Source organism: Peromyscus maniculatus, chromosome 12, assembly GCF_049852395.1.
Source record: "Peromyscus maniculatus bairdii isolate BWxNUB_F1_BW_parent chromosome 12, HU_Pman_BW_mat_3.1, whole genome shotgun sequence".
Lineage (NCBI taxonomy): Eukaryota > Metazoa > Chordata > Mammalia > Rodentia > Cricetidae > Peromyscus > Peromyscus maniculatus.
In genome coordinates, this window is record NC_134863.1 from 42806282 (window position 1) to 42829315 (window position 23034).

Sequence of the window (23034 nt, forward strand, 5' to 3'; positions counted from 1 at the left end):
GTTGTATGCGGCAATATCATTGAGACATACACTTTTTCAAGGCTGCCTTAAAAATCTTACAGATGCACTAATATGTATGAATTTATGCAACATATGTAGCACTAACACACACATATGTGCATATGTAGGTACTTGCATGCATGTGTACTCACACAACATAATATACACATACTATGGAGAAGAAAGCCTCTGTGTGTGTGTGTGTGTGTGTGTGTGTGTGTGTGTGTGTGTGTGTATACAAGCTTGTCAGCCTTTTCATTAAAATGACTGGAGAGATGACTGTATAAATACACTCAACAATTATGCCATATCCTTGGATTAAAGTATTTATATATTAAAATTTATTCTAATGGGTTTTAAAAATAAACTTAGTATTTGTGCTTACTGAACCTAAATACCAACTTATAAAATAAAGCTTCTTTGTGTGCAGGAAAATTTTTTGGCATTAAAAAACAAAATGCAAATGAGATGTTAAAAAAAAATCTCCAAAATGGATTTTATTATTCAGTGGATAATAATTATGTCGGGGAGGTTGAGGAGACTGGGAAGAATCCATTCTTCTGAAAGCAATGAGTCACTGATGTTCCCTTTTGAAAACCTTCTTCCTGTTTGGGGAGCTGTAATTAAGAAGTATCTGCAAGTGAAGCTTGGGTTTCACCCCCACAGGGCTTCCCCACTTCCCAGGAGTTGCCTCTACAAACCACGCCCCCAGTCCCACCTACCTGAACACCTGGAACCTCTCCTCTCTTAGGCTTCTGTCTTGTGATTGTTTTCTTCTAGCTTTTTATTCTCCTCCATATTCCCAAGGTCCTTGTTTACGTGTTTGGATGCAGTTCTTCAGGAGAATAAAATAAGTATCACATAGTCACTCAAATTTAAAAAAAAATACTGTTCTAGTTTGAAAATATTTCTGAGAAGTAAGGGCTAGGGTGGGCAATTATACATCTGTACAGACTGGTACATAACAACACATCGGGAAGAAAAAATAAACGAGTCCTTAAGTAGGACAGAGTTAAATAATCGATGAGACAAGAACAATTTGGAAACCAGATTGTACAATTTTGTTGGACTCCGGTGTAATTTGGATTAATTTTCCCCATGGTGCCAGAGAAGCAATTGTTATCCTTTCTTAGCCAGCTTTTCCATTCTTTGATATTAAAAATAAATTGTTTTTGAGGGAGCCCCATTATCTTAATAAACATGCATTGCCATGAATCTCATCAGGAACAAATCAGTGGGCCCAGCCAATGTGGAAGCCACAGAAACTATGGGGCCAAAGTCATTTTTCCTTTTTTTGTTGTTTATCTCAGATTTTCCATCCCTCCCCAAAACTTGATTAATACAGATTATAGCTATAAAGGTGGGAAGACTGGTTTTGATGATTTCTTAGACTTTGAGGAAACCTGTGAATCTTTGCGAAATGCTGTGTTGAAAAATAACACCCACCCATACTAATGCACCTATCAAGAGGAAAATCCAGTGAAATTTGAAAAACTACCTACATAAACGTAAATAGTACTGAGCTCAGAGTATAAAACAGTGGCAGACCTTTAAATTCCCTCACAGGTACTGCTGTCCCCATAAAGTAACACAAGCTCAGTTTCCACAGGACCGTTTTAGCTGTTCATGTAATTTATAGATTAACAGAATCATAACATATGTACTCACTGGTATTTGCCTTTTATTGAAACTCAGCCATAAGTCTGTAACATTCAAAGTTAGTGGTAAAGTAGTCATGGGTTGGGCTTTGACCAGTAGGCGCTCTTTAGTCCTCTTCGGGTTTCAGACACATAATTTAGGTTGTTCCTGTAGGTCTGTCCTGTTTCTTATTCTCTTACTTGCCTCTTGTCTTCTTTTGATTTCTTGATAGTTAATAGAGCATTTATGGATATTTTAGCCTTCTTGCTGATAAAATGTAGTATTCCAATTAGCTAGTTATTTGTTTTCCCTTTCTAATTTTGTCTTGATTATTTATTGTATATATTTACTCTGTGCTTGTCCAGTCTTTTTTTTTTTTTCAATGCTGACACTGTTTTAAATAATATATTGGCTCCATGCAATGTAGTTTGTAGCAGGTAAGATCCTGCCTTTCTGTTGTTAAACAGAGATAATGAGGGACATCAGCATAGCTTCTGCTAGTGCGGGGCTTAGGTGCAATTTGAGTTTATTCAATTCAATCTGTGGTCTGTCCCTTAGGATATCCTGAGACCCTCTGCCCTAAAATGTAGAGAAAGACAACATTTTCTTCAACATCTGCCAAGCAAATTGTCAAAGATGGATAAGCCCCTTAGATTATTTTTTGAGATTAAAGGGCATGTTTTACTTATATTTTATCCACAACACATAATATAAAGGATGGAATATGACCCGAGCACAGGAGACATCTATTTTACTACATTGACCAACCCATCAGTCTATTTCCTTCTTCTTGTCTTAATGATATTATTGTCCAATACAGCTCCTGTCACATGTAGGGAAAGTAAAAAGTCCTACACTGAAATGACAGAGCTGGAATATTATCCGACTCCACCATTTCAGGAGGTGTTGTGATCACACAGATAGAAAGGGTATTATTTCTTTTATGTTTTGAGATTATATGTATAATTACATCATTACTTCATTCCCTTTCCTTTTTACCTTATAAGTGATATGTGAGATGCATCTTAGCAAGGGACATCCAGATCATGACGGGGAAACCTACAGAGACAACTGAACCAAACTAGTAGGATTTCATGATCTTTAGACCAATAGCTGGGGAGCCTGCATGGGACTGAACTAGGCCCTCTGCATATGGGAGACAGTTGTGTAGCTTGGTCTGTTTAAGGGGCCTTTGCAGTGGGATCAGAATCTATCCCTGGTGCATGAGCTGGCTTTTTTGGGCCCATTACCTATGATGGGATACTTTATAGAGCCTTCATGCAGTGGGGAGGGGCTTGGACCTGCCTCAACTGAATGCACCAGGCTTTGCTGACACTCCATGGGAGGACTTATTTTTAGGAGGAGGGGTGGGTAAGTTTGGGGTAGGGGGAGGCTGGCTAGGAGCAGGAGAAGGAATGAGAGGGGGATCTGTGATTGGTATGTAAAATGAATAAAAAACTTCTTAATAAAAAAGATACTTCTTAAATATATAGTGAAATAATTGAAGATAAAAATAGGGAAAAGGGCATACTTATAAAAATACAGCGTGCTTAGTATAGCTATGTTCATATCAGACAACTTGAGACTCATAATGAGGAATATTGAAAGGTTATATTTTATCTCTAAGGATAAAATTTTGATGTATTAAGAAGTCATACAAATTAGAAGTATATGTGCCTAATATAAATATAAAGCCAAAATTGAAAGAACTATAGGTGAATAGATAAAATGCAGAATTCAATATCCCTTTCTCAATCATTGAGTTGACACTTATATGAACATTTAGTATGTGTGAGCATGTGGAAATAATATGTGCTAGCCTAACTCTCTGGCCATAAATGCGTTAAAGTGTTAAAACATAAAAATGAAAACTTCACCTTTTTGGGGGGTGGTTACAGGAATAAGCAAAGGTCTGTGATTTCTAAGAGAAGAAAACCAAATGAACTGTACTCTCTGATCACAGGGACTTTGTGCCAATATGAACTTGTTGGACTGTGCTTCAAAAATGAGGGCCCAAGCAGCATATCTTGATCTCAGTGATTTAAAGAGGGAAAGACCAGTTCTTGGGAATGAGGTGAAAAGAACTATTGGAGACAGGAGAAACTGCAGAGATGAGCATGGGGAATTCCCAGGAGGTTTCCTTGATGCTTGGTCCATCTCCTAAATCAGATATTCTATCCTAATAAAATTTAAAGTGAAGCTTCAAAGGGACAAGCTGATTGGCAAGTAGTTTGAGTACCACTCCACACAGAACTCCGTGCATATCAACATAATATCAAAATGCCCAGCAACTAATGGAAAATCATTAAAACTAAGCAGAACGATGTCATTGTAATGACACGAAAACTAGGTGAATACAAACTCAAACAATTAAATAGCCAGAAAAGGCTTATAAAGCAGGCATTATATATGTTTGCAAAATTGTAAAGGAATATATATATATATATATATATATATATATATATGAGGAAATTTTAAAAGCAAACCAAACACCTTGAGCCAATTAACAGAAACTGGAAATCACAAAATCATTGCAACTCATTAGATGAGCTTATTAACACCTCAAGCATTAAAATAGAAAAAAATTGAAAATGAAAACATAACTATAAAAATAGTTCAATATAAATTCTAAAATTAAAAAAGTAAATTTTTTTGCATGTGGATGTGTGTGGATGTGTGTGTGTGCATGCATGTATGCACATGTGTCTCTGTGTATGCTTGTATATGGAGGTTAGAGGATAACCTTGGGTGTCCCTAGAGAAGTACCGTCCACTTATATCTCTCCTTTTCTCTCTATGGCTAAACCTCTCATTGTCCTGGAACTTGTTGGCCAGAGAGTTCCAGGGATTCACCTGTTTCTGCCTCTCAAATGCTGGGGTCACAAGTGTGGCTTCTGGCGACAGAACTTAGGTCACTGGGCTTGTAAAGCAAGAACTTTACCAAATGTGCTCTCTTCCCAGCACAGACCAAGGTTTTAAAAACTAGTCAAGCCTTGGCAACTTGTGGGATAAGTTAAAACCATCCCACATACAGACCTTTGGGATTTCATGAATAGAAAGTGGGTAGAAGTCCAATTTTTTTGAGAAAAGTGAAAAGGATTAATCATTTTTGATTAAAAGAAATACAATCTAGAAAGTGAGACATCATTAAAGTGCCCAATATTCCAAAAGTTCACAACTGAGACAAAGTGAAAGATCATGACGTAACTTCCTATCAATAGATAGCCCATTACGGTAGGAGTTTCAGAGTACAGCAATGGTTCTCAACTTTCCTACTGCTATGACCTCTTAATAATACAGTTTCTTCATGTGGTGACCCCCAACCATACTATTATTTCATTGCTACTTTGCAACTGTAATTTTGCTACTGTTAAGAATTGTAATGTAAATATCTGATATGCAACCCCTGTGAAAGGGTCATTTGACACCCCAAAGGGGATGTGACCCACATCTTGAGAACCACTGGACTAAAGCACTGTCACACACATCTCAGATGCATTCTAACTAACTGCAGCTCTAGAAGGACTAACAGCTAAATATATTGAAATGAATACTCCTCATTGTTTTAAGAAATAATAAAGTGAGCATGGTGGTAAACACCTTTGATCTCAGTAAAAGAGATGCTGAGGCAGCGGTGTCATGAGTAACAGGACTGAAAACATAAATGCTTGAAAAGAACAGAATTGAAGGAATTGGGCAACAGGACAATGAGACAACTGATAGCATTTTAATTTCCAATCCTGTTTATGGTCTAGGTGGTTACAGTTGTCCAAAATGCCATTGTAAAATTATGTAATTTCATAAAATAAGAGAGAAAAGAAAGAGACACCAAGATGAAGGTGGTGACCGAATTCTCTCCAGGGAAGCTGTGGTCCTCAGGATGAATCCCTGTGCCCTTCAGTCTGTCTATCCAGGTTAAACCAGGTGGAACCATCCTTGCTTGAAATATGGGGAAAAGAGCTGCTGTGTATAACACAAACTTGAAATGTATGTATAGAATATGTTGAGAATGACGACTTCTTAAAATTTATAAACCACATTCTTCACAGGTATGAAACTGTTTTCTTCTTAGTATATTTTGATTTTACAGGGAAATTCATAAGCTTGCCTGCAGTCATACAGCTAATAAGTAACAAAGGCTTAGAATTCCAGCCTTTTTGATGCAGACTCTGTACAGTGTTGCACAGCTGTGCAACTCTGCTAACATGTACCACTGTCAGGGGTGCTAAGTAGAAACACTTGCTGATGCTGGGGTGGGAGGACTGGACACCCTGGACTGAGTATGTACAGGTAAGAGTTGCATGCACTTTGTTGAGAGCTTCTTTCTCAATTTTTATTCTTACTTTTTAAGAAAATTATTCCTTTCATTTTTGAGGTGATACTATAATCTCATCATTTCCTTTAACTCTTTCCTCCCTTTAAACCCTTCCACCATATGCCTCTCCCTATTCTCTTTCGAATTCATGGCTTCTTTTTACACTAATTGTTGTTACATGTACAATTGCATGTGCATAGAGATATATATTGCTAAATATAACTAGCTCAGTTTGTATAGTGTCACTTGTATGTAAACATCACAGGGCTTACCATTTCCTGTAGGATAACCCTTTGGCATACTCTTCCCTTGGTTTGTATAGTATCATTTGTATGTAAACATCCTCAGGGCTGACAATTTCCTATAGGATAACCCATTGGCACACTCTTCCCTCGGTTTGTATAGTATCACTTGTATGTAAACATCTTCAGGGCTGATCATTTCCTATAGGATAACCCATTGGCACCCTCTTCCCGCGGTTTGTATAGTATCACTTGTATGTAAACATCTTCAGGGCTGACCATTTCCTATAGGATAACCCATTGGCATGCTCTTCCCTAGGGAAGACTAAGTCTACTCTCAGCTTTCATTAGTTTCCCATAGTTCTCTGTTCAGCAGTTTGAGAGTTCTCTTCCCTTTAAAAATTATTTTGGGTACTTTAGTTTTTGTTTTGAGAATGCAAGTTTCCAGAGATTTGAAAGAATTACAGGGGTTAGAACTCCATCTCCAACTGACAAAGACAAATTTCTCTCTCTCTCTCTCTCTCTCTCTGTTTTTTTGAGACAGGGTTTCTCTGTAGCTTTGGAGCCTGTCCTGGACTAGCTCTGTAGGTCAGGCTGGCCTTGAACTCACAAAAGATCCACCTGCCTCTGCCTCCCGAGTGCTGGGATTACAGGCGTGCGCCACCACTACCCGGCTTAAATCACTCTCTTTAGCAAAGTATTTTTCATCTATTTGAAGGACAAAGCACTTAAAAAGTATGTGTTCTAGCCGGGCGGTGGTGGCACACGCCTTTAATGCCAGCACTCAGGAGGCAGAGGCAGGCGGATCTCTGTGAGTTCGAGGCCAGCCTGGGCTACCAAGTGAGTTCCAGGAAAGGCGCAAAGCTACACAGAGAAACCCTGTCTCGAAAACAAACAAACAAACAAACAAACAAACAAAAGAAAAAAAGCATGTGTTCTTTATAAATGGATTAAATTATAAATTATGATCACTGCTTATCTTAAATTTTCATCAGTATTTTTTTTGGTTACTTTGAGTGTAAGAGAAAATTTAAATAATAGAATCATAGTAAACTAAGACAAGAATGGAAAGAAACTCTAGCCTTGACCATGAAGTGTAACTTGTGAGGTAGGGTCGGGGTCTTGAGCTTAGTGGATGTCCCGGTTAGATTTAAGTTAACTTGACAAAAGCTAAAGTCATCTGAGAGGAGGGGGCCTCCATTGAGAACATGCCTCCATAAGATGGGCTGTGCCATCAAGTCCTGTGGGTCACTTTCTTAATTAGTAATTGATGGGGGAGGGCCCAGTCCATTATGGGTGGTGCCATCCCTGGGCTGATGGTCCTAGGTTCTATAAGAAAGCAGGCTGAGAAACCCATAGGAAGCAAGTCAGTAAGTACCAGTCCTCTATGGTCTTTGCATCAGCTCCTGCCTCCAGGGTCCTGTCCTGTTTGAGTCCCGGTCCTGACTTCCTTCAATGATGAACTATAATGTGGAAGTTTAAGCCAACTAAACCCTTTCCTCCACAAATCTCTTTGGTCATGGTGTTCCAGCATAGCAATAGTAATCCTAACTAAGAAAGTGTGCATGGGTGTTGATTTTGAGCTATAAGACCCTGGCCACATCCTTCCTCCTAAACCGTCTTATTCTCTATAAATAGAGGAAAGAATAACACACAATGCTGGCATGAGGATCAACAGGAATGTTCATGAGAAAGCTCTAGGTGAGGCACAGAACTCAACAACCTGATGTTACAGAGCTGTTGCCAAAGGCCACATGGCTACTGAGCAGACCAGTTTAAATCTACGTCTCAATTCATCTGCAAGAGCAGTTCTGTGAAGGAGCTAAAGCCATCTGCAATGACTTCTCAGAAAGTCTCAGAGTTCTTTCCAGGGATATTGCTAAGTGATTAAATACTTGATTTGAGGTCTTCAGGAGAAGGTAGAGAAGTCCTCTCTACTGCCCTCTATGGATGGCTTTATTTAACAATATTTCGGTGTGGGTGAGGAAGTGGGAAAGCCAAGAGGATTCTTGAGAATATATGTTCAACCACCAAAAGAAATAAAACAACAACAACAAAACCCCACAATTTTATATTTGCAAAAAAAAAAAAAGAAAGAAAGAATAAAAAACAACTTACATTGAAATTATTTAATGGTTCTAGGGTTTTCAAAAACAGACATGCATGTGTACAATCAACTAAAAACCCTGTTAGAGTGTGAGGAAATATTAACTCTTCCTGACTGCAGGGTTAAATCCTGTGATTTATATTTTAAAGTGTGCCCAACTTACACCACATAAAGGTGCCATGACTATAAGCTTTCAGGACAGGCACCTTGACAGTGGAAAATTGCCAGCTCAAGCAGGCTGACCATTGACACCTGTGCCAGTGATTAGCGGCACATCCAAGATAATAGTTATTTTCCCCTATTCCCTGGTCACAGCTGTCAGCGGAACGAGTCTCCTCTTGGACCAACTTTAATGGAAAGCCAGAGGCAGAGGAGAGAGCTTTAATCCTAGCTGACAGTGGGCAGCCATTTCTTGACTTGGAGAAGAATTAACAGTAGGTTTTATTGCCACCACTTTCAATTTGCCATGCCTACATTTTGAGACTGTGAAATTCCTCACTAAAATAAGGAATGCTTATGTCCTCTGTTAAAAAAAAAAATATTCAGGAAATAGCCTTTCCATCTTAGCTAACAGTGAGTCTGTAGACTGCACAGTAAGCAGAATATTGAAAGATGAAAATGAAAATTAAAAAACCTGACTCCATGAAAACAAGAAGTTCCTGTTGCATGCCATAACATGGCTCTGTGTCAGCCAGCATCGATAACACTTATACAGAAAACAACCTGGCTCACGGCAAGGGGAAGGACGTTTTCCCCTTACCTTAGAAAAGCTAACAAAAACTGATAATTTGCTCTTTTGAGCATTTAATTTATAAGTTTACATGCATATTAATACTAAAAAGCATATGTGTCTTACATGCTAGAGGTGCAGAAATTGAGTCTGTGAGCAAATACATACAGATTCAAGGTTACTCATGACAGGGCCACGTAGTTATATTTTTCCACGGGAAGCGAACCGTGATCTTTTATAATTATAAATGCTCTATTTTGATGTGAGCCCTTTCCTCTGAGGACTTTCAGGTCAAAACAACATGATAGAGGGGAGACCTGGTTCTGCACTTACTGACACTGTAATTAGCTAGATATGCCAACATTTTCTCTTTATCCTATTTCCCTTTTAGCTTATTATTTGTGGTTTGAGAGGATAATGGGACATTTTTTTTCCCTTCTGGATGCTTGCCGAATTATAAGCACAAAAATAATTAATTAATTAATTAATTAATTAATTAAAGAAAGAGAGAGAGAGAGAGAGAGAAAGAAAGAAAGAAAGAAAGAAAGAAAGAAAGAAAGAAAGAAAGAAAGAAAGAAAGAAAGAAAGAAACTCCAAACTTGGATAACCCTGTCTTTTAATACAAATGGAGGGTCCATCCCATCCCTGAACTTGGGGCATATTCCTTCTCCATGGCAGGATGTTAAATGCACAAAGGCAAAGTCACATCTGGAATCTCAGTTGAAAGCGGTACTGATGAGGTAACAAAATGTACATGAATTTATACGGGATATGTAAAAAAATACTAAATATGCAAATGAATGTACTCTTCAGTTCTACTTTGGAAAAAAAAATGTTTTTCTTATTTTTCCAATGATGTTTAACGTAACACATCCAAAGACCATCCCTCCAATGTTGCTAAAATCCATTGCTCTACTAACTGCATTACAGAAACTGGCCTTGGAGATTCTGAACTGAAATGATGAGTCTCAACTTTCTCTGCAAGTGACTTAAGGGGTTAAACATTCACTCACAGTGCACAAATGTCAGCTTATACTAGAGGCTCAGGCAAGGGATTAGCTGCATTTAGAAATCCGAAGAAGCACTCCACACATTCTTCATAAAAATCTCTGATACTTGAGATGATGAGTGCTTCAGTTTATTACATTGATTACCAATAATACTAAGTCCACCAAATTTGGTACACCTTTCAATTAAGTAGCAGTCACATGTAAGACTGTCCTTTAATTTAATGACAAACTTTAAAAGGAAGGCTTGAGGCCTACCTTAATGACATTATTAAACCAAGTGTCCAGCATTTATTTATCTGTGGTTTGAATTTTTGGTTGCTATATGATAGCAGTTAATGTAACACACAGACACATTTCTTTTATTCACAGAACATTTGATGTCTGATGAGCTACTGGCCATTAACGTAATATGATTAAAGTGTTAAGAGTTCTCTTAGGACTTGAAATTCATCTAACTGTATAAAAAGGAGTGAGTATGCCCCCCATATGGAAATGGACATCATGCATCTCAGTCACAAACACAACAGAAAAGTTTTTATGGAAAAAGGACAGCAAAACATCATGAAAGACATGCAAAACATAAGGCCTAGTTATCAAGCCTTTAAGACAAATAATTCTGTCCACTATAATTAGTCACCACAAGAAAGTCTCTTTCAAAGGTAAAATATGAATAACAATGGTGTCTACTTTGCAGATGTGCTGTGAACTAAAGGTCAATGTATGGTTATCATGCTTGGTGACTTCTACATTTTTCAGCTGTGCCTCCTTCCAGGAAACTCCACACAGCTCTCCACATGTTCACAGAGTAAGATTATGATCATTGGTTTGAGCTCACTTTATCTTTCAACTTTCTCTTAGTAAGATATATTTCTTGAATTTTTAGAGGAATTAACTCAGAGTGAACGCATAAAATTATGTTCCAGGTTGGTACTAGCTACAGATATTCTGTTGTAAAAACAGTTTATTCACTTATAAAATATTGTTTTAAAGTCTTTGTTTGAAACCAGGAGTGGGGCCTACAGTTATCAATGGGACTTTTCAAAACATGTAAATTGCCAGACTCCCATTTCCCCCTGTGCTGACAATGTAGTCACTGTGAACTCACACATAATGCCATTAGCCTGACTTGAGGGATGTGTCTGTCTTATAGAAATTATATGCATCTTAATCTTGCTTAATCTGATAAAGAGTGGCTGGTGTACTTAAGGGGTACTTACTGATTATCTTCATTAGTTTAGCCATATTCAGTATAACCAATGTTAGAAGACCATCAAGGTCCATCTTTCATGTACTACTTTATAATTCCAATCATTTTTTTAACCTAACCTTATATAAAATGTTTTAAATGCATTTGTAGTACTCTGTCTAATCAATGTTTTCATTAAGGCCAAAGTAATAATTTTTTCTACCTCTTAATTAGGTTCTTACATGGAATAAAATCCCTTAATTAGAATAGAGGGAGATATCCTCACTTCAGTGGCAATTTTATTTCTGGTCAGATCAGACACTACTCAGTCATTTACAGTTCCTGAAATATGTAGATTCTTTTAACTAATTTTAATCAACTTCAAACAAAAAGCTTAGAATGTTTTCCACTTAGGCAGTATGTGCTTAAAAAAATCTACCCATGCATAAAGCAACAATAACAAAAACACTTGAGTTTAGAATGTCAACTAAGGCCAGGCGGTAGTAGAGCATGCCTTTAATCCCAGCATTTGGGAGGCAGAGCCAGGGGGATCTCTCTGTGAGTTCAAGGTCAGCCTGGTCTACAGAGTGAGATCCAGGACAGGCACCAAAACTACACAAAGAAACCCTGTCTCGAAAAAACCAAAAAAAAAAAAAAAAAAAAAAAAAAAAGAAAAAAGAAAAAGAAAAAGAATCAACACAAGCACACCCCAGGCCACATCCCTAATGTCAGTCCTGTAGTCACTGTGAAGTGAAACAAAACATGATATGCCCAATTTGATGGTGATGTGTTTGTATTATAGAAATTACACCCACAGCAGGGAGAAGCACAATCAGCACATTGGACTTATCCAGTTCGGAGTCTGTGAACAGAAAGAGCCTTTTCCTACCACTTACTTTGATTTCTTCATGTACAGCCAGTAGACGACACCAGCCACGAGGGCCGCGAGGAGGAGACCAACTACAATTCCCACAATTAGCTTTGCCTGGTCATTCACCTTTTCTCTGTTTTCATCTACAACAAAGAAGAAAAGCCCATGCAATTACAGCCAGTGCTAAGGCGTTTCAAACGAAGCTGGTGTAGTTTTAACTCAGTAATGATGAATAAGGCTCACTACGGTGATTGACATGCAAACTTGTGATTGTAAAGGGAAAAATTTTCAGAATTTTGACTATCTTGTCTCATTTGGTATTGTAATTCAAGTCAAATTTTGGACAGCTAAGAAAATCACTCAGACAAGGACACTTCGTAAATCTTGAGCTGACAGTCAAGGAAGAGGAGTCTGCGGTATAGTACCTACCACTTATATCGTCTGCCTCATCGTGTTCTGGAATACTTACTGAAATGAAAAATGTTAATATGAAATTAAAAACAAAATTTGTTGATAAATGAAAGTCACCTTTACCATTATTGTATGATGTAATAATATTTAGATAAAACAGCTATTCTAGAACTAAGGATAAAGAAAAGGAAAACCATACTTTACAGAGTAAGAACTTCCCTACAAAGGAACTAAACTTGTTTTAAGGAGAGTAGCTCACCTGCAAATATTTTAATCCATTAGAGAACGTTTACAACCAACAAGCTATAGTATTTATCTAAAGTTGATATTAATTTCCTATTGTCTGTATCTTTCACTAGAACTTCTTTTTAGGAGAAAAAAGTTGGCCCCTATGAAGTCTGCAATGCTGTGTTTCTCAACTGTGATCAACTTTTTCTGCCCCTATTTCGAAGAATCATTTTTTTTTTTCGAGACAAGGTTTCTCTGTGTAGTTTTGGTGCCTGTCCTGGATCTTGAGCTGTAGACCAGGCTGGCCTCGAACTCACAGAGATCCACCTGGCTTTGCCTCCCAAGTGCTGGGATTAAAGGTGTGCGCCACTACTGCCCATTGAGAATTCATTTTCATTTGCTAGTATCAAGGACACTATTAGTTATGTTCTCAAAGCAGGACCTGGGATGGAGGTTATAAATGTGGTATTCTATACATTAAACAGCACCCTGCCTCATCTGATGTTTGCCAGACTTCCAAGTTTTTGATTGTGTTATGATCTTAGTCTGGTTAAAACTCAGTGCTCTTGTTGATTATCATTAAATTACATAAACATTCTTCAGTGTGCATAGTCTGCATCAGAATTCTCCATGATGTTAGGTAAAATTCAAAGTCCTACATTCCTCATCTTAAGTACTCAGAGAGTACAAAGTTTGAAATGACTATTTTAAATACTGAGAAAGCTGAAGTACCTCATCCAACAGATTAGTGTTAAAAAGATCTGTTTGGCTAAAAAAAGAAAAGAAAAAGGATGAGTTCTCTCTAGGTAGTACAAATCAATACTCTTGGAATTGCATTGTGAGAACTCAATGACTGTATTTTAATTTTGTTTAGTTTTGTTTTCCAGCTAATATATTGGGACTTTATATTCTAGTCCATCTGTTAGAGGCCATTATCTTTTGAAAATTGTTTCATCCCATAAACTCTTAGCTATTATATTCATAACATACTAATGCAAGGATTCCAACTGATCAAGAAATCAACATTTGGCAGCAGGTCAGCTAACATACTAAAAGTGAACCTTACTCTAGGCCAATCCTGATTTAAGGTTGCCATAGTAACATAGCAACAGGAATAGTAACGGAATTGAAAATGTCTAATTTTCCAATAAATCATGTTTTTCAAAATGTTCAGAAACATATAAACTAGGATTTCAATATTGACAGATTCTTCAATTTTCTCTAAGATAATTTCATCTGTTTTTATTATGATTTGAAACTGATAAGAGAAGGTAAACTTTTGTAAGCTGATTTCGTTAACTCTCATATCTTTTTATTATTAATTTGTTAATTGGACAAATTTGTGGCATTTCTGTGTAAAGTAAGGGTAGGATAAAAATACAATAAATTGTAATGCAAACTAATAGTTGAATTAAAAATGTGTCAAATGTGTACCTTTTATAAATGTGTTTTAAGATAACCATTGAGATATCTGACTTTGGATCCATACTATGGATTAAACACAAGCAACCCATTTCTTATTCTTCCTTGCTTTTGGGAGGATTCCTATCGTAGGGGAAAGTGTCTGAGCCCTAACATACGGAGTGACTTAAACTGTGAAAACAAGGATAGGAGAAGAATGGAAACCAGGAAGAAAAGAAAAAGTAACCTCATGGGGATGATATCAAATGCGAAACAAATGCATGAAACTTACCATGATGCAGTACAGGGAGATGGGACTGAAGATGTTAAGCTAATGAAGAATAACTTCAAATTTTCTTACGGTTTTAATGCCAGAAATGAAATACTCACTCGCAGAGACATTCAGGGAGTTTACTGTTCTCTCCAGTTGGTTTTCTGCTGTGCAAGTTAATGTAACATTCTCCTCGGGGGAAATGATAATTTTACTATAATACCTGCCATTGATATAAGGAGACTCCTCTGTCTGGAAGAAGAAGGAAGATGAGTTTAGAAGTGGAAATGCATTTTACAAGTCTGGGAAAGAATAGTGGTAGATGACACAGGGAAGGTGTGATGTCCTACTGTCTGTTTTTAAGGATGTGTGGGAACTACAGACAAGGACCATCCAGGGCGTCCACAGCTTTACGGAGGGCAGAAAAGAGATCAGTAAAGTAATAATAGCATTTGTGTGTCTGTGATTCCCTGGGGAATTTTTATACATCAATCAAACTTTTCTTTTTGGATAAACGCTCAGTTTCAAACTTTTCCCATGATACTTATTTCAAAGCATGTTATTAGTCATTATAATCACCAGCTTCCCTTCAGTGAACATTAGCATTTAATTATCTGTGAATAAGGCTCAATGCTTTTTGCTGTAGACATCTATGCTATTATCTTAATTCTTTGCAATGGGCATCTATTCTCTTACCTTAAAATATTATATCAAAGTGCAAAAAGATTTGTTTATGGGTAAATAAAACCATTTGTTTCTTTTAGAATTTTTCTGTGCTAAATAAAAAAAGTGGCTCCTTTAATGGTGACTTAATTTAAATACACTTGATAGTCCAGAGGCACAAATGTTTATGGGATCTCTGCAGCGAGAACTCAGGCCTCTGCATTTATGTATGGTTCTTGTTCTTTTTCTGTCATTTGTTTTGTCCAATTCCAGCTTGTTTGTTTTTATTCTATCTTATGTCATTAGTCTATTGTTATTTTTTTAAATGCCTGTTTGTTTTCATATGAGAGAGAAAGCAAAGGTGTAGATTTCAGTGGAAGTGGAGGTGGGAGAATCTGGGAGGAGTTGAGGAGGGGAAAGTGCAGAACTATAATCAGAATATATTGCATGAAAAGATACATTTTCAATAAAAATAGGGAAAAAAGAAAAAAGTATACCTATTGCCTAACCCCACAAAAAAATCTTTTAAAAAGGATTTAAAAATTCACAAAAAAAAAGAAAGAAAGAAAAAATGTAATTGGGTCACTCTTGGAATTAGACACAAATGTAACACAACTCAAGCTAGTTTGCATTCGGAGCCTTTTCTTGGTCACTAACTTGCACTCTGCCCCATGTCCTTCTCTCTTGGTTTTATTATTAACTAGACTGTAACTGTCTTGAGGATAAGAGTGTGTTAGCCTCTGCTCCCTGGGAGCTACCTCATGGCTGTACACTGGTAGGTTCATCATGCCTTGGAGGGGAGAACAAATAAAATATTATGGATGGATCATCTCAGACCCAGAACAAGAAAACTAACATATTGTCCCTGAGGCCAGACTCAATCCTTCTCTATGACAATGAAGAATGGCATTATTATTTCTATCATTGCGGTAAGTGTGCCTGCTATTTTCCCTGAGTCTTTGTGCTTGCTACTTCAATCTCTACAAAATATACTTTCTGATTTCTAGCCTGGCCTTTTTCATTGTTATATTCATTTATTCATCAGATATACATGTACTTTTCTTCCCTTTTCTCTGTTTTCCATGTCACCATTACCAATACCTACAGATTCTTTTTCAATGGCACTTAACTGAACTAGAGATATAGAGAGAAAAAAGTAAAGTAGGAAGGGAACGTTTCTATTCTTTTAGCATTTGATTCTAAAAAGTACTTCTGCACAGTGTCAGCAATTCAAGACTTTATTCTGAATAGAGAAGCATGTATCTTCTCAGGCTTGACGGTCTCCTTGCCTCTCTGCCTTCCTAAGCATGGTCTTTTTACTTGGGTGTCTCAAAATGTATTTAATCCAGTCAGGAGTTATTGGCTTCAAGCGTGACCACTCCGAGGGCTCTCTGTGCTTGAACATATGCAAATGTATTTCTATGACTCACAGGCAAGAGCCCAGATCCACCATGCTTAGCAAATGATATTATATGAGCTGAACCAGTGGCTCACTTCTCCACAGGGGAATGCGGAGTTTTCAACCTAAAATTAATTTGCATCTTTTTGCTTTATATGTGTCTGCTGAAACCTTAAATGGAGAGCCCATGTCCTGTGGCTCTTTAACTGGTTCTAATGATCTACTCAGACTTGAGGACTGCTATAGGGAAAATGTAACTAACGTTATAGTAGTACCCCAAAGAGATTAATTAGTGGGATTAAAGTTCTGAACGATTAGCAATAGGCTGTTCTCTCTGTCTCATTGTCTCTCTGTCTCCCTCTTTCTGTGTCTGACTTTGTATGAAGAAGAAAATACTCACAGCATTTGTAAATGGAAAACCTTTGTGACTACTGAAGTATCTTACCAAGACTAAAGATATTAAGTTTAGATTAATGTCCTCTATTGTCCAGGAGGGCACAACCTAGATTTTACACTTGGGCATCCTTCTTCTGGTCCTAGCCCTGTAACAAGCAAACTGGACCATGTGTTTCCAAGCAGTGACTATGTTGGTCACTACCCTGGGGTCCAGATTCAATAAGCTATATCCTTTAAACATGTGTAAACAGGAAAAGTAACAGAGGCTACTTATACTGTGATATATAAGTTTATGGTGCAGAAAAGTATATACCTTAATGATTTAATTATCCATGTCTCAGGAATTAATGACCATGGAGAAACATCCAATTTTAATTCTTTTAAAAGCAGACACCATAACATGGTGGTTTTGATATTTTCCATGGGCCTGGGATTTAAATGTGTTCTTTGAGGCATGTTCTCCTTCTGAGAAAATTAAGATGTCAGCAAGCACTTTCTCTGAGCATAGGGTGCATGTTCCGTGTGCTAAACACACCAGCCTACACTTCAGTTACCTAAATAAAACTCAGCTTGGGAGCAGGGGCAGCACAGAGGAGGAAAAACACTTGCTTGGTTTATGACGCTTCCACTTCCAGTAATGGTCCACTGTATCGCTGGTTTTGGAAACCCTTCCACATGGCAGATTATGGTTTTTGACAGTCCACTGGGGTCCGTTTTCTTTGTCATTTTGATTTGAGGTTTTCCTAAAATAGTGTTACAATTGAAACATTATGGCTGAAATATCAAAAGAAACCAGACGTCAAGTTCTTAAAGAAAAAGAACTACAGCGACATCACTTCATACCTTCTACAATGAGTGTCAGTGACTCCCTTTTCTTCAGTCCTTCCACCTCCTGAAGAGCAGTTTCGCAGACGTAGTTCCCAGCATCCTGATAATGAAGGCTAGAAAACGATGGGCTTGATCGGAGCCTGATGTTATCCTGGTTAAACGCAGAGCACATTACTTCAGAGGGCACAACTTTGGTTTGCATTGTTTTATATTTTTAATCACTGTGCATGATGTGTGTATGTGTGTGTGTGTGTGTGTGTGTGTGTGTGTGTGTGTGTGTGTGTGTGTGTGCCTGCAGTTAAAGTGTGTGGTACATGTACTTGGATGTGTGGATGACTACACCTGTGTATGAGTGCAGGGAAACCAAAGCAGGCCATCTCTTCTCCTCCTCTAACCATCTGTCTTATTGCCTTGAGATTGAGTATTTAACTGAAGCACAAGGCTGAGTTTTGACTAGGCTGGCTGGTTTAGGAGCTCTTGGACTCAGTCTGTTTCTGACCTCCAATGCTTGAGTTTCAGACACACAGTAATATTTGGTGGGTGCTGGGGATTCACAAAAGGTCCTCATGTGTTGAGTGGAGGGAGTGAGTTCTTACTCATTTAAGTATGTCTCTAGCCCCACAATTGTGACTTAAGATATATGTGTCCTATAATAATTAAGTTCAAAGTTATTATTTTGGGTCTGATGTATATATATATTTAAAAAAATAAACCTTTAAGATGCTTTCAAGCCGGGCGTTGGTGGCGCACGCCTTTAATCCCAGCACTCGGGAGGCAGAGCCAGGCGGATCTCTGTGAGTTCGAGGCCAGCCTGGGCTACCAAGTGAGCTCCAGGAAAGGCGCAAAGCTACACAGAGAAACCCTGTCTCGAAAAACCAAAAAAAAAAAAAAAAAAAAAAAAAAAAAAAAGATGCTTTCAAAAGTAGATATCTTTCATCCTTCACAGTCCAGGAGTCAAGCAAAGTAGAGTTATAGTACAGAGTCTCCTGTTCTAGAATTGGTAATTTAGAACAAGTTCATGATTTTCTGAGACTGAGTTTCCTTTATTTGGGAAACTTATAGGGTCTTATTCTTACTGTATCTCATTGTTTGAAGGATTTAACTATATGGATAGAACAATGAGTTATACTGAGTGAAAGTCTCAATTGTCAATCCCTACTTATTTTGTAGGACTGTTCCATAAGCCATTCATGGAATCTGAACAGCGAATGGTAGGCATAAATGCTCAAAACTTATTTGATCTTAATGGCTATCAACACTGGGATTACACTACAAAATGACAAAAACTATGAAAAAATTCAATTAGTAAGAAAACTTTATTATTCTAATTTCTACAAAGAAAAAATATTTAATCTTTTAAATGTTACTTGACATCGGAAGTTAATCACATTTTTGGGAATTGAAATTCAAAAGCAGTTAACAAGCCAAAATTCTAAGATTATAGATCTTTGTATACTGGGTTTTCCTTCTGCCCATTCTCCCATCAACTAATGTTGATGTAAGAATGTTGCTTAGCAATACTGACATTAGGGTTCAACCAACTATAGTGACTGCATTTCATGTTTAGTGTAGTTGACTTATTTCTCAAATAAAACACATGATATGTGTTTGTACAATCATTGACTATTCTACTTGCTTATATGTTATTTAGCTTTGTGAGCATTAAGTAATATAACTAGTACATGTTAAATAAGGACGATGAAGAGTGACATTGCAATCATCTGGGAGAAGAACAAATAGTAACAACATTGTGCCTAAGAGAAAGTTCTAAGAATGAGAGAATGCTGGATGTGGAGGTGCACACCTTTAATCCTGCACTCAGAAGTTGGATGCCAGCCAGGTCTACATAGCTTGTTGGAGGTTAGTGAATGAGACCCTGTTTCAGAGAGATGAGAGGGAAAGGGGAGAGTAGGAGAGATAGATAGATAGATAGATAGATAGATAGATAGATAGATAGATAGATAGATAGATAGATAGATGATAGATGAGAGAGAGGAGAGAATCTAACACTTAGACTGGAAAACAGCATCATGCAATAATATTTTGTCAAGAAGTCCTAGTAAGAAAATTTCTGCATGATTGTTATAAAGATAATTTCAACCCCTGTTTCAAACAATGTGAATATTTATTTTCTCAGAATTCCACTGATTAGCTGCACCTATCCATACTATACTATGAGTGTTGGGAAACACAAACCAAAGATGTAAGCTGTGGTACCATATTCATAGACTTTTTTTTAAGGACAAGCTTGACTCAAAGCACCAATTATATACCCTCCTTTCCAATTCCATAAATGTAGAAACGACTGAGCCCCAAGTCACAGTCTTTATTTTAGAGTTATATGACTACATGAGCTCATACAAGAGACCCTATGCAAGATCACAGAATGTTCTAGTTGCTTCCTAAGGTTAGAAGTGAAAGAGCTACTTAGCATCAAAGAGCTCATCATTCATAAGGGCCTGCTATTAGAGGCTCAAAAGTTGTCTCAGCACCAAAGAGGAGGCAAAAATGTTGTGGCCACAGAACAACATTCATACTTCAGAAAGCCCGAGCTTGAGCTACTTGTGATTTTTTCTGCTTTAAAGGCCTGAATTTCATTATACATGATGGGAAAAAATAATGAACGAGCTGCATTTTTCACAAAGATGCTACAGGCAGGATGTCAGAATAATGGCAGTTAAAATGGACTCTAAAAGGTTTATCCTCAAAGTACATAATTGCATGTGCTTGCGGTGCGCATGCATGTGTGGATCACTCTTCATTATATAATCATAAACAATGCACCACGCTGAGTTCCAGCCCATCTATTAACGATGCTGCAGTGAGGCTGAGTGCCTCTACAGTTTTACTGTGGGTTGACAAACACTGGAGGGGGAAGGAGTGGAAGAGCACATGGATGTGGGCATACAAGCCAAGCATCAATATGCATTTTAGAACGTAAAACAAAATACACAAGGTGTGCAAAGAACTCCGTCTAAGCAGCAGGACAGCAGCAAAGACCTGAACTTACTTTCATCCACACCACAGTTGCATTCTTACTAGCAGATATTGTACATGACACAGGTAGGGCATCACCGATCTGCTTGGTCACTTCCCCACTTGGGTTTAAGGATAAATCCAAATCTGTGAGACAGAAAAATCTGCTTGAAATGAAAACTACAAGAAAGCAAGATAGGAAACATAAAATAAAAAAACAAAACAAAAACAAAACATTTTTTTCTAACTGTACTTGAATATCAGAACTGACTTCTATGAGTAAAACAGCTAGACTACAGAAGATTGAGTTTAGCCTTACAAGTTAGCACTGATGGCCACTTGGACAGCATATGGTCAATCTAACTGATTATGCATTGATTTTCAGTTAACATAATTGATGTTGGGGGTGCCTACAAATATTTCTTTTTGAGACCTATCACCTTAAGAAAAAAAAATCAACTCACTTCAGGAAGGAAATAAAAATGAGTAGGTAAATATAAAAAGCCATTGATAAAGCATTGCATTGGAAAATCACATATATTTAGACAGCAGGTGATAAGTGGAAAAACTATGAGATAGTGCAGATGTTTCTTCAGAGAAAATTGACAAATAGTTGAATTATTTTTGAAATGCTAGTCCATTATCCATGCAGTTGAAATTTTGAATAAGACCTATTATTAGGTACACTTTCAACAGACAATTTTAAAAATGCACAGGATAAGCATGTCTAAGGATGTAGAGCCTTTCAGGTGAAAAATGATTTTTTTAAATATAAAACTTACAATGTGATTTGTAGGAAGAAAATTCAACACAATGGAACAAATATTGTCATATAACTACTATGTTCTAGGCACTAATGGGAGATCCATACATGATGATGGAGGTGGAGTTACTATGCACTCCAATTCATGGCACTACCTATAAAGTTGGAACCTAGTATCAAATCTATTACACATTCAGATATCAGTAACTACTTGTTGAAATACTAAGCCATAGCATACATAGAGACTTGCAGGAGTAAAGAGAAGAAAAATCAAACTGGGTTTCAAAGCAGAAAGGCTTTGTATAAGACACTACATTGTTGTAGCCTCTTGAAAACTAAGTGCTTTGGTAGGTGGGGACATAGCATAAACCTTTCCACATGGACAAAATAAAAAAAATTTAGAGAACTCATTAGGCTGCTCACTGTTGAATGATAATTTACTGATGGTCATAACTCATAGAATGTATATCTAACTATAGATTAAGTTGTGCTATTTGTCTCTCTTTCATGGTTTTGTTAGGCTGCCAATCATTTTCTGTGTCATTCTTTATAAGAAATGTGTTTGATGTATGGATGTGGTAATATACTTGTTGGTGTGTGTGTGTGTGTGTGTGTGTATGTGTGCATGTGGTGTTATGCACTGTGTGTAGGTGCATATACAGGGCAGATGTCAATGTCAGCTGTCTTCCTATATTTCTCCATTTTTATTTTTTAAGATAGTCTTTAATCATGAATCCGAAACTCAACAATTTTTGTACATTGGGGAGACAATGAGCTTCAGAGATCTGGCGGACCTTCATCTGCCCACCCTACTTTTCCTCCCCAGTTCTGCGGTTGCAGACTTCTACCTAGGCACGGCTTTTTACTTGATTGCTGGTGATTGGAACTCAAGTTCTCATGATTATGCAGTAGGCAGTGTACTGACTCAGGCATCTCCCCACCCCATCAATGGTTCTCAGGGGTTGTCTTTGCTGTGAAGCAGTAAACAGGAGAGTAACGACCTCGCCTTGATTTCCTCTGACATAACCACAGGACCTGGTATATCAAGACTCTTAGGCACGGTTTTTAAATGAATGATGGAATACACATGCTTCTAGTTTACATTACTATTAATCTGTGCCATCTTGTATAAAAGCAGTTAAATTTGAATGTTTGGGTGATTTATATTTGTATGAAAACAGTAAGAAGGGAAATTTGAGAGCCTTTATTAGTAGAGTCAAGAGCTTGCCAGTTGAGAAGACACGAGATTTTAAAGGATAGAATCAACTTTGAAGGGTCTGATGAAAAATCTTTGTCAGATTTGGCAGAGGAATTGTAGCTGTTTTAAAAGTAACTCAGGATCTGTAGCAACATGGTCTTGTTAAGAGGTCTGCTCTGCATCCCTATGGATGGATCCTGTTTCTCCACCAACACTTTGCTTAATTGTTTATGAAAAGAAACAAACCCCACTTTTGTGAAACAAGGAGCCAAAGATAAATGGGCAAAATGTGATTTTCATGTTTGCATATAATGTAGAATAAGATGATGATGAGCATAATTATTCTTTAGCTCTAAAGAAGACCTTAAGGTCTTAAGGCCTTAAGACCAATGTTCCAGTCAA

At 37.4% G+C, this 23034-nt stretch overlaps 1 protein-coding gene across 4 annotated transcripts in view; it reads right to left on the reverse strand.

Annotated features, from left to right (window-relative positions):
* Positions 1–722: 722 nt before the first annotated feature.
* Alcam (activated leukocyte cell adhesion molecule) overlaps positions 723–23034 on the reverse strand; it is a 179410-nt gene continuing 157098 nt past the window's right edge. The window contains exons 9-15 of one of the 4 annotated variants that reach the window (XM_006989991.4): positions 20706–20818; positions 17711–17846; positions 17477–17610; positions 14529–14661; positions 12528–12566; positions 12124–12241; positions 723–835 (exon numbers count right to left, since the gene is read on the reverse strand). In XM_006989991.4, the coding sequence (XP_006990053.1) occupies positions 748–835; positions 12124–12241; positions 12528–12566; positions 14529–14661; positions 17477–17610; positions 17711–17846; positions 20706–20818 (761 nt within the window). In that variant the 3' untranslated portion in view covers positions 723–747. Of the gene's footprint in view, positions 836–12123; positions 12242–12527; positions 12567–14528; positions 14662–17472; positions 17611–17710; positions 17847–20705; positions 20819–23034 lie in introns of all 4 variants that reach the window. The other 3 variants (XM_076548983.1, XM_006989992.4, XM_076548984.1) reach the window with 3 other exon arrangements.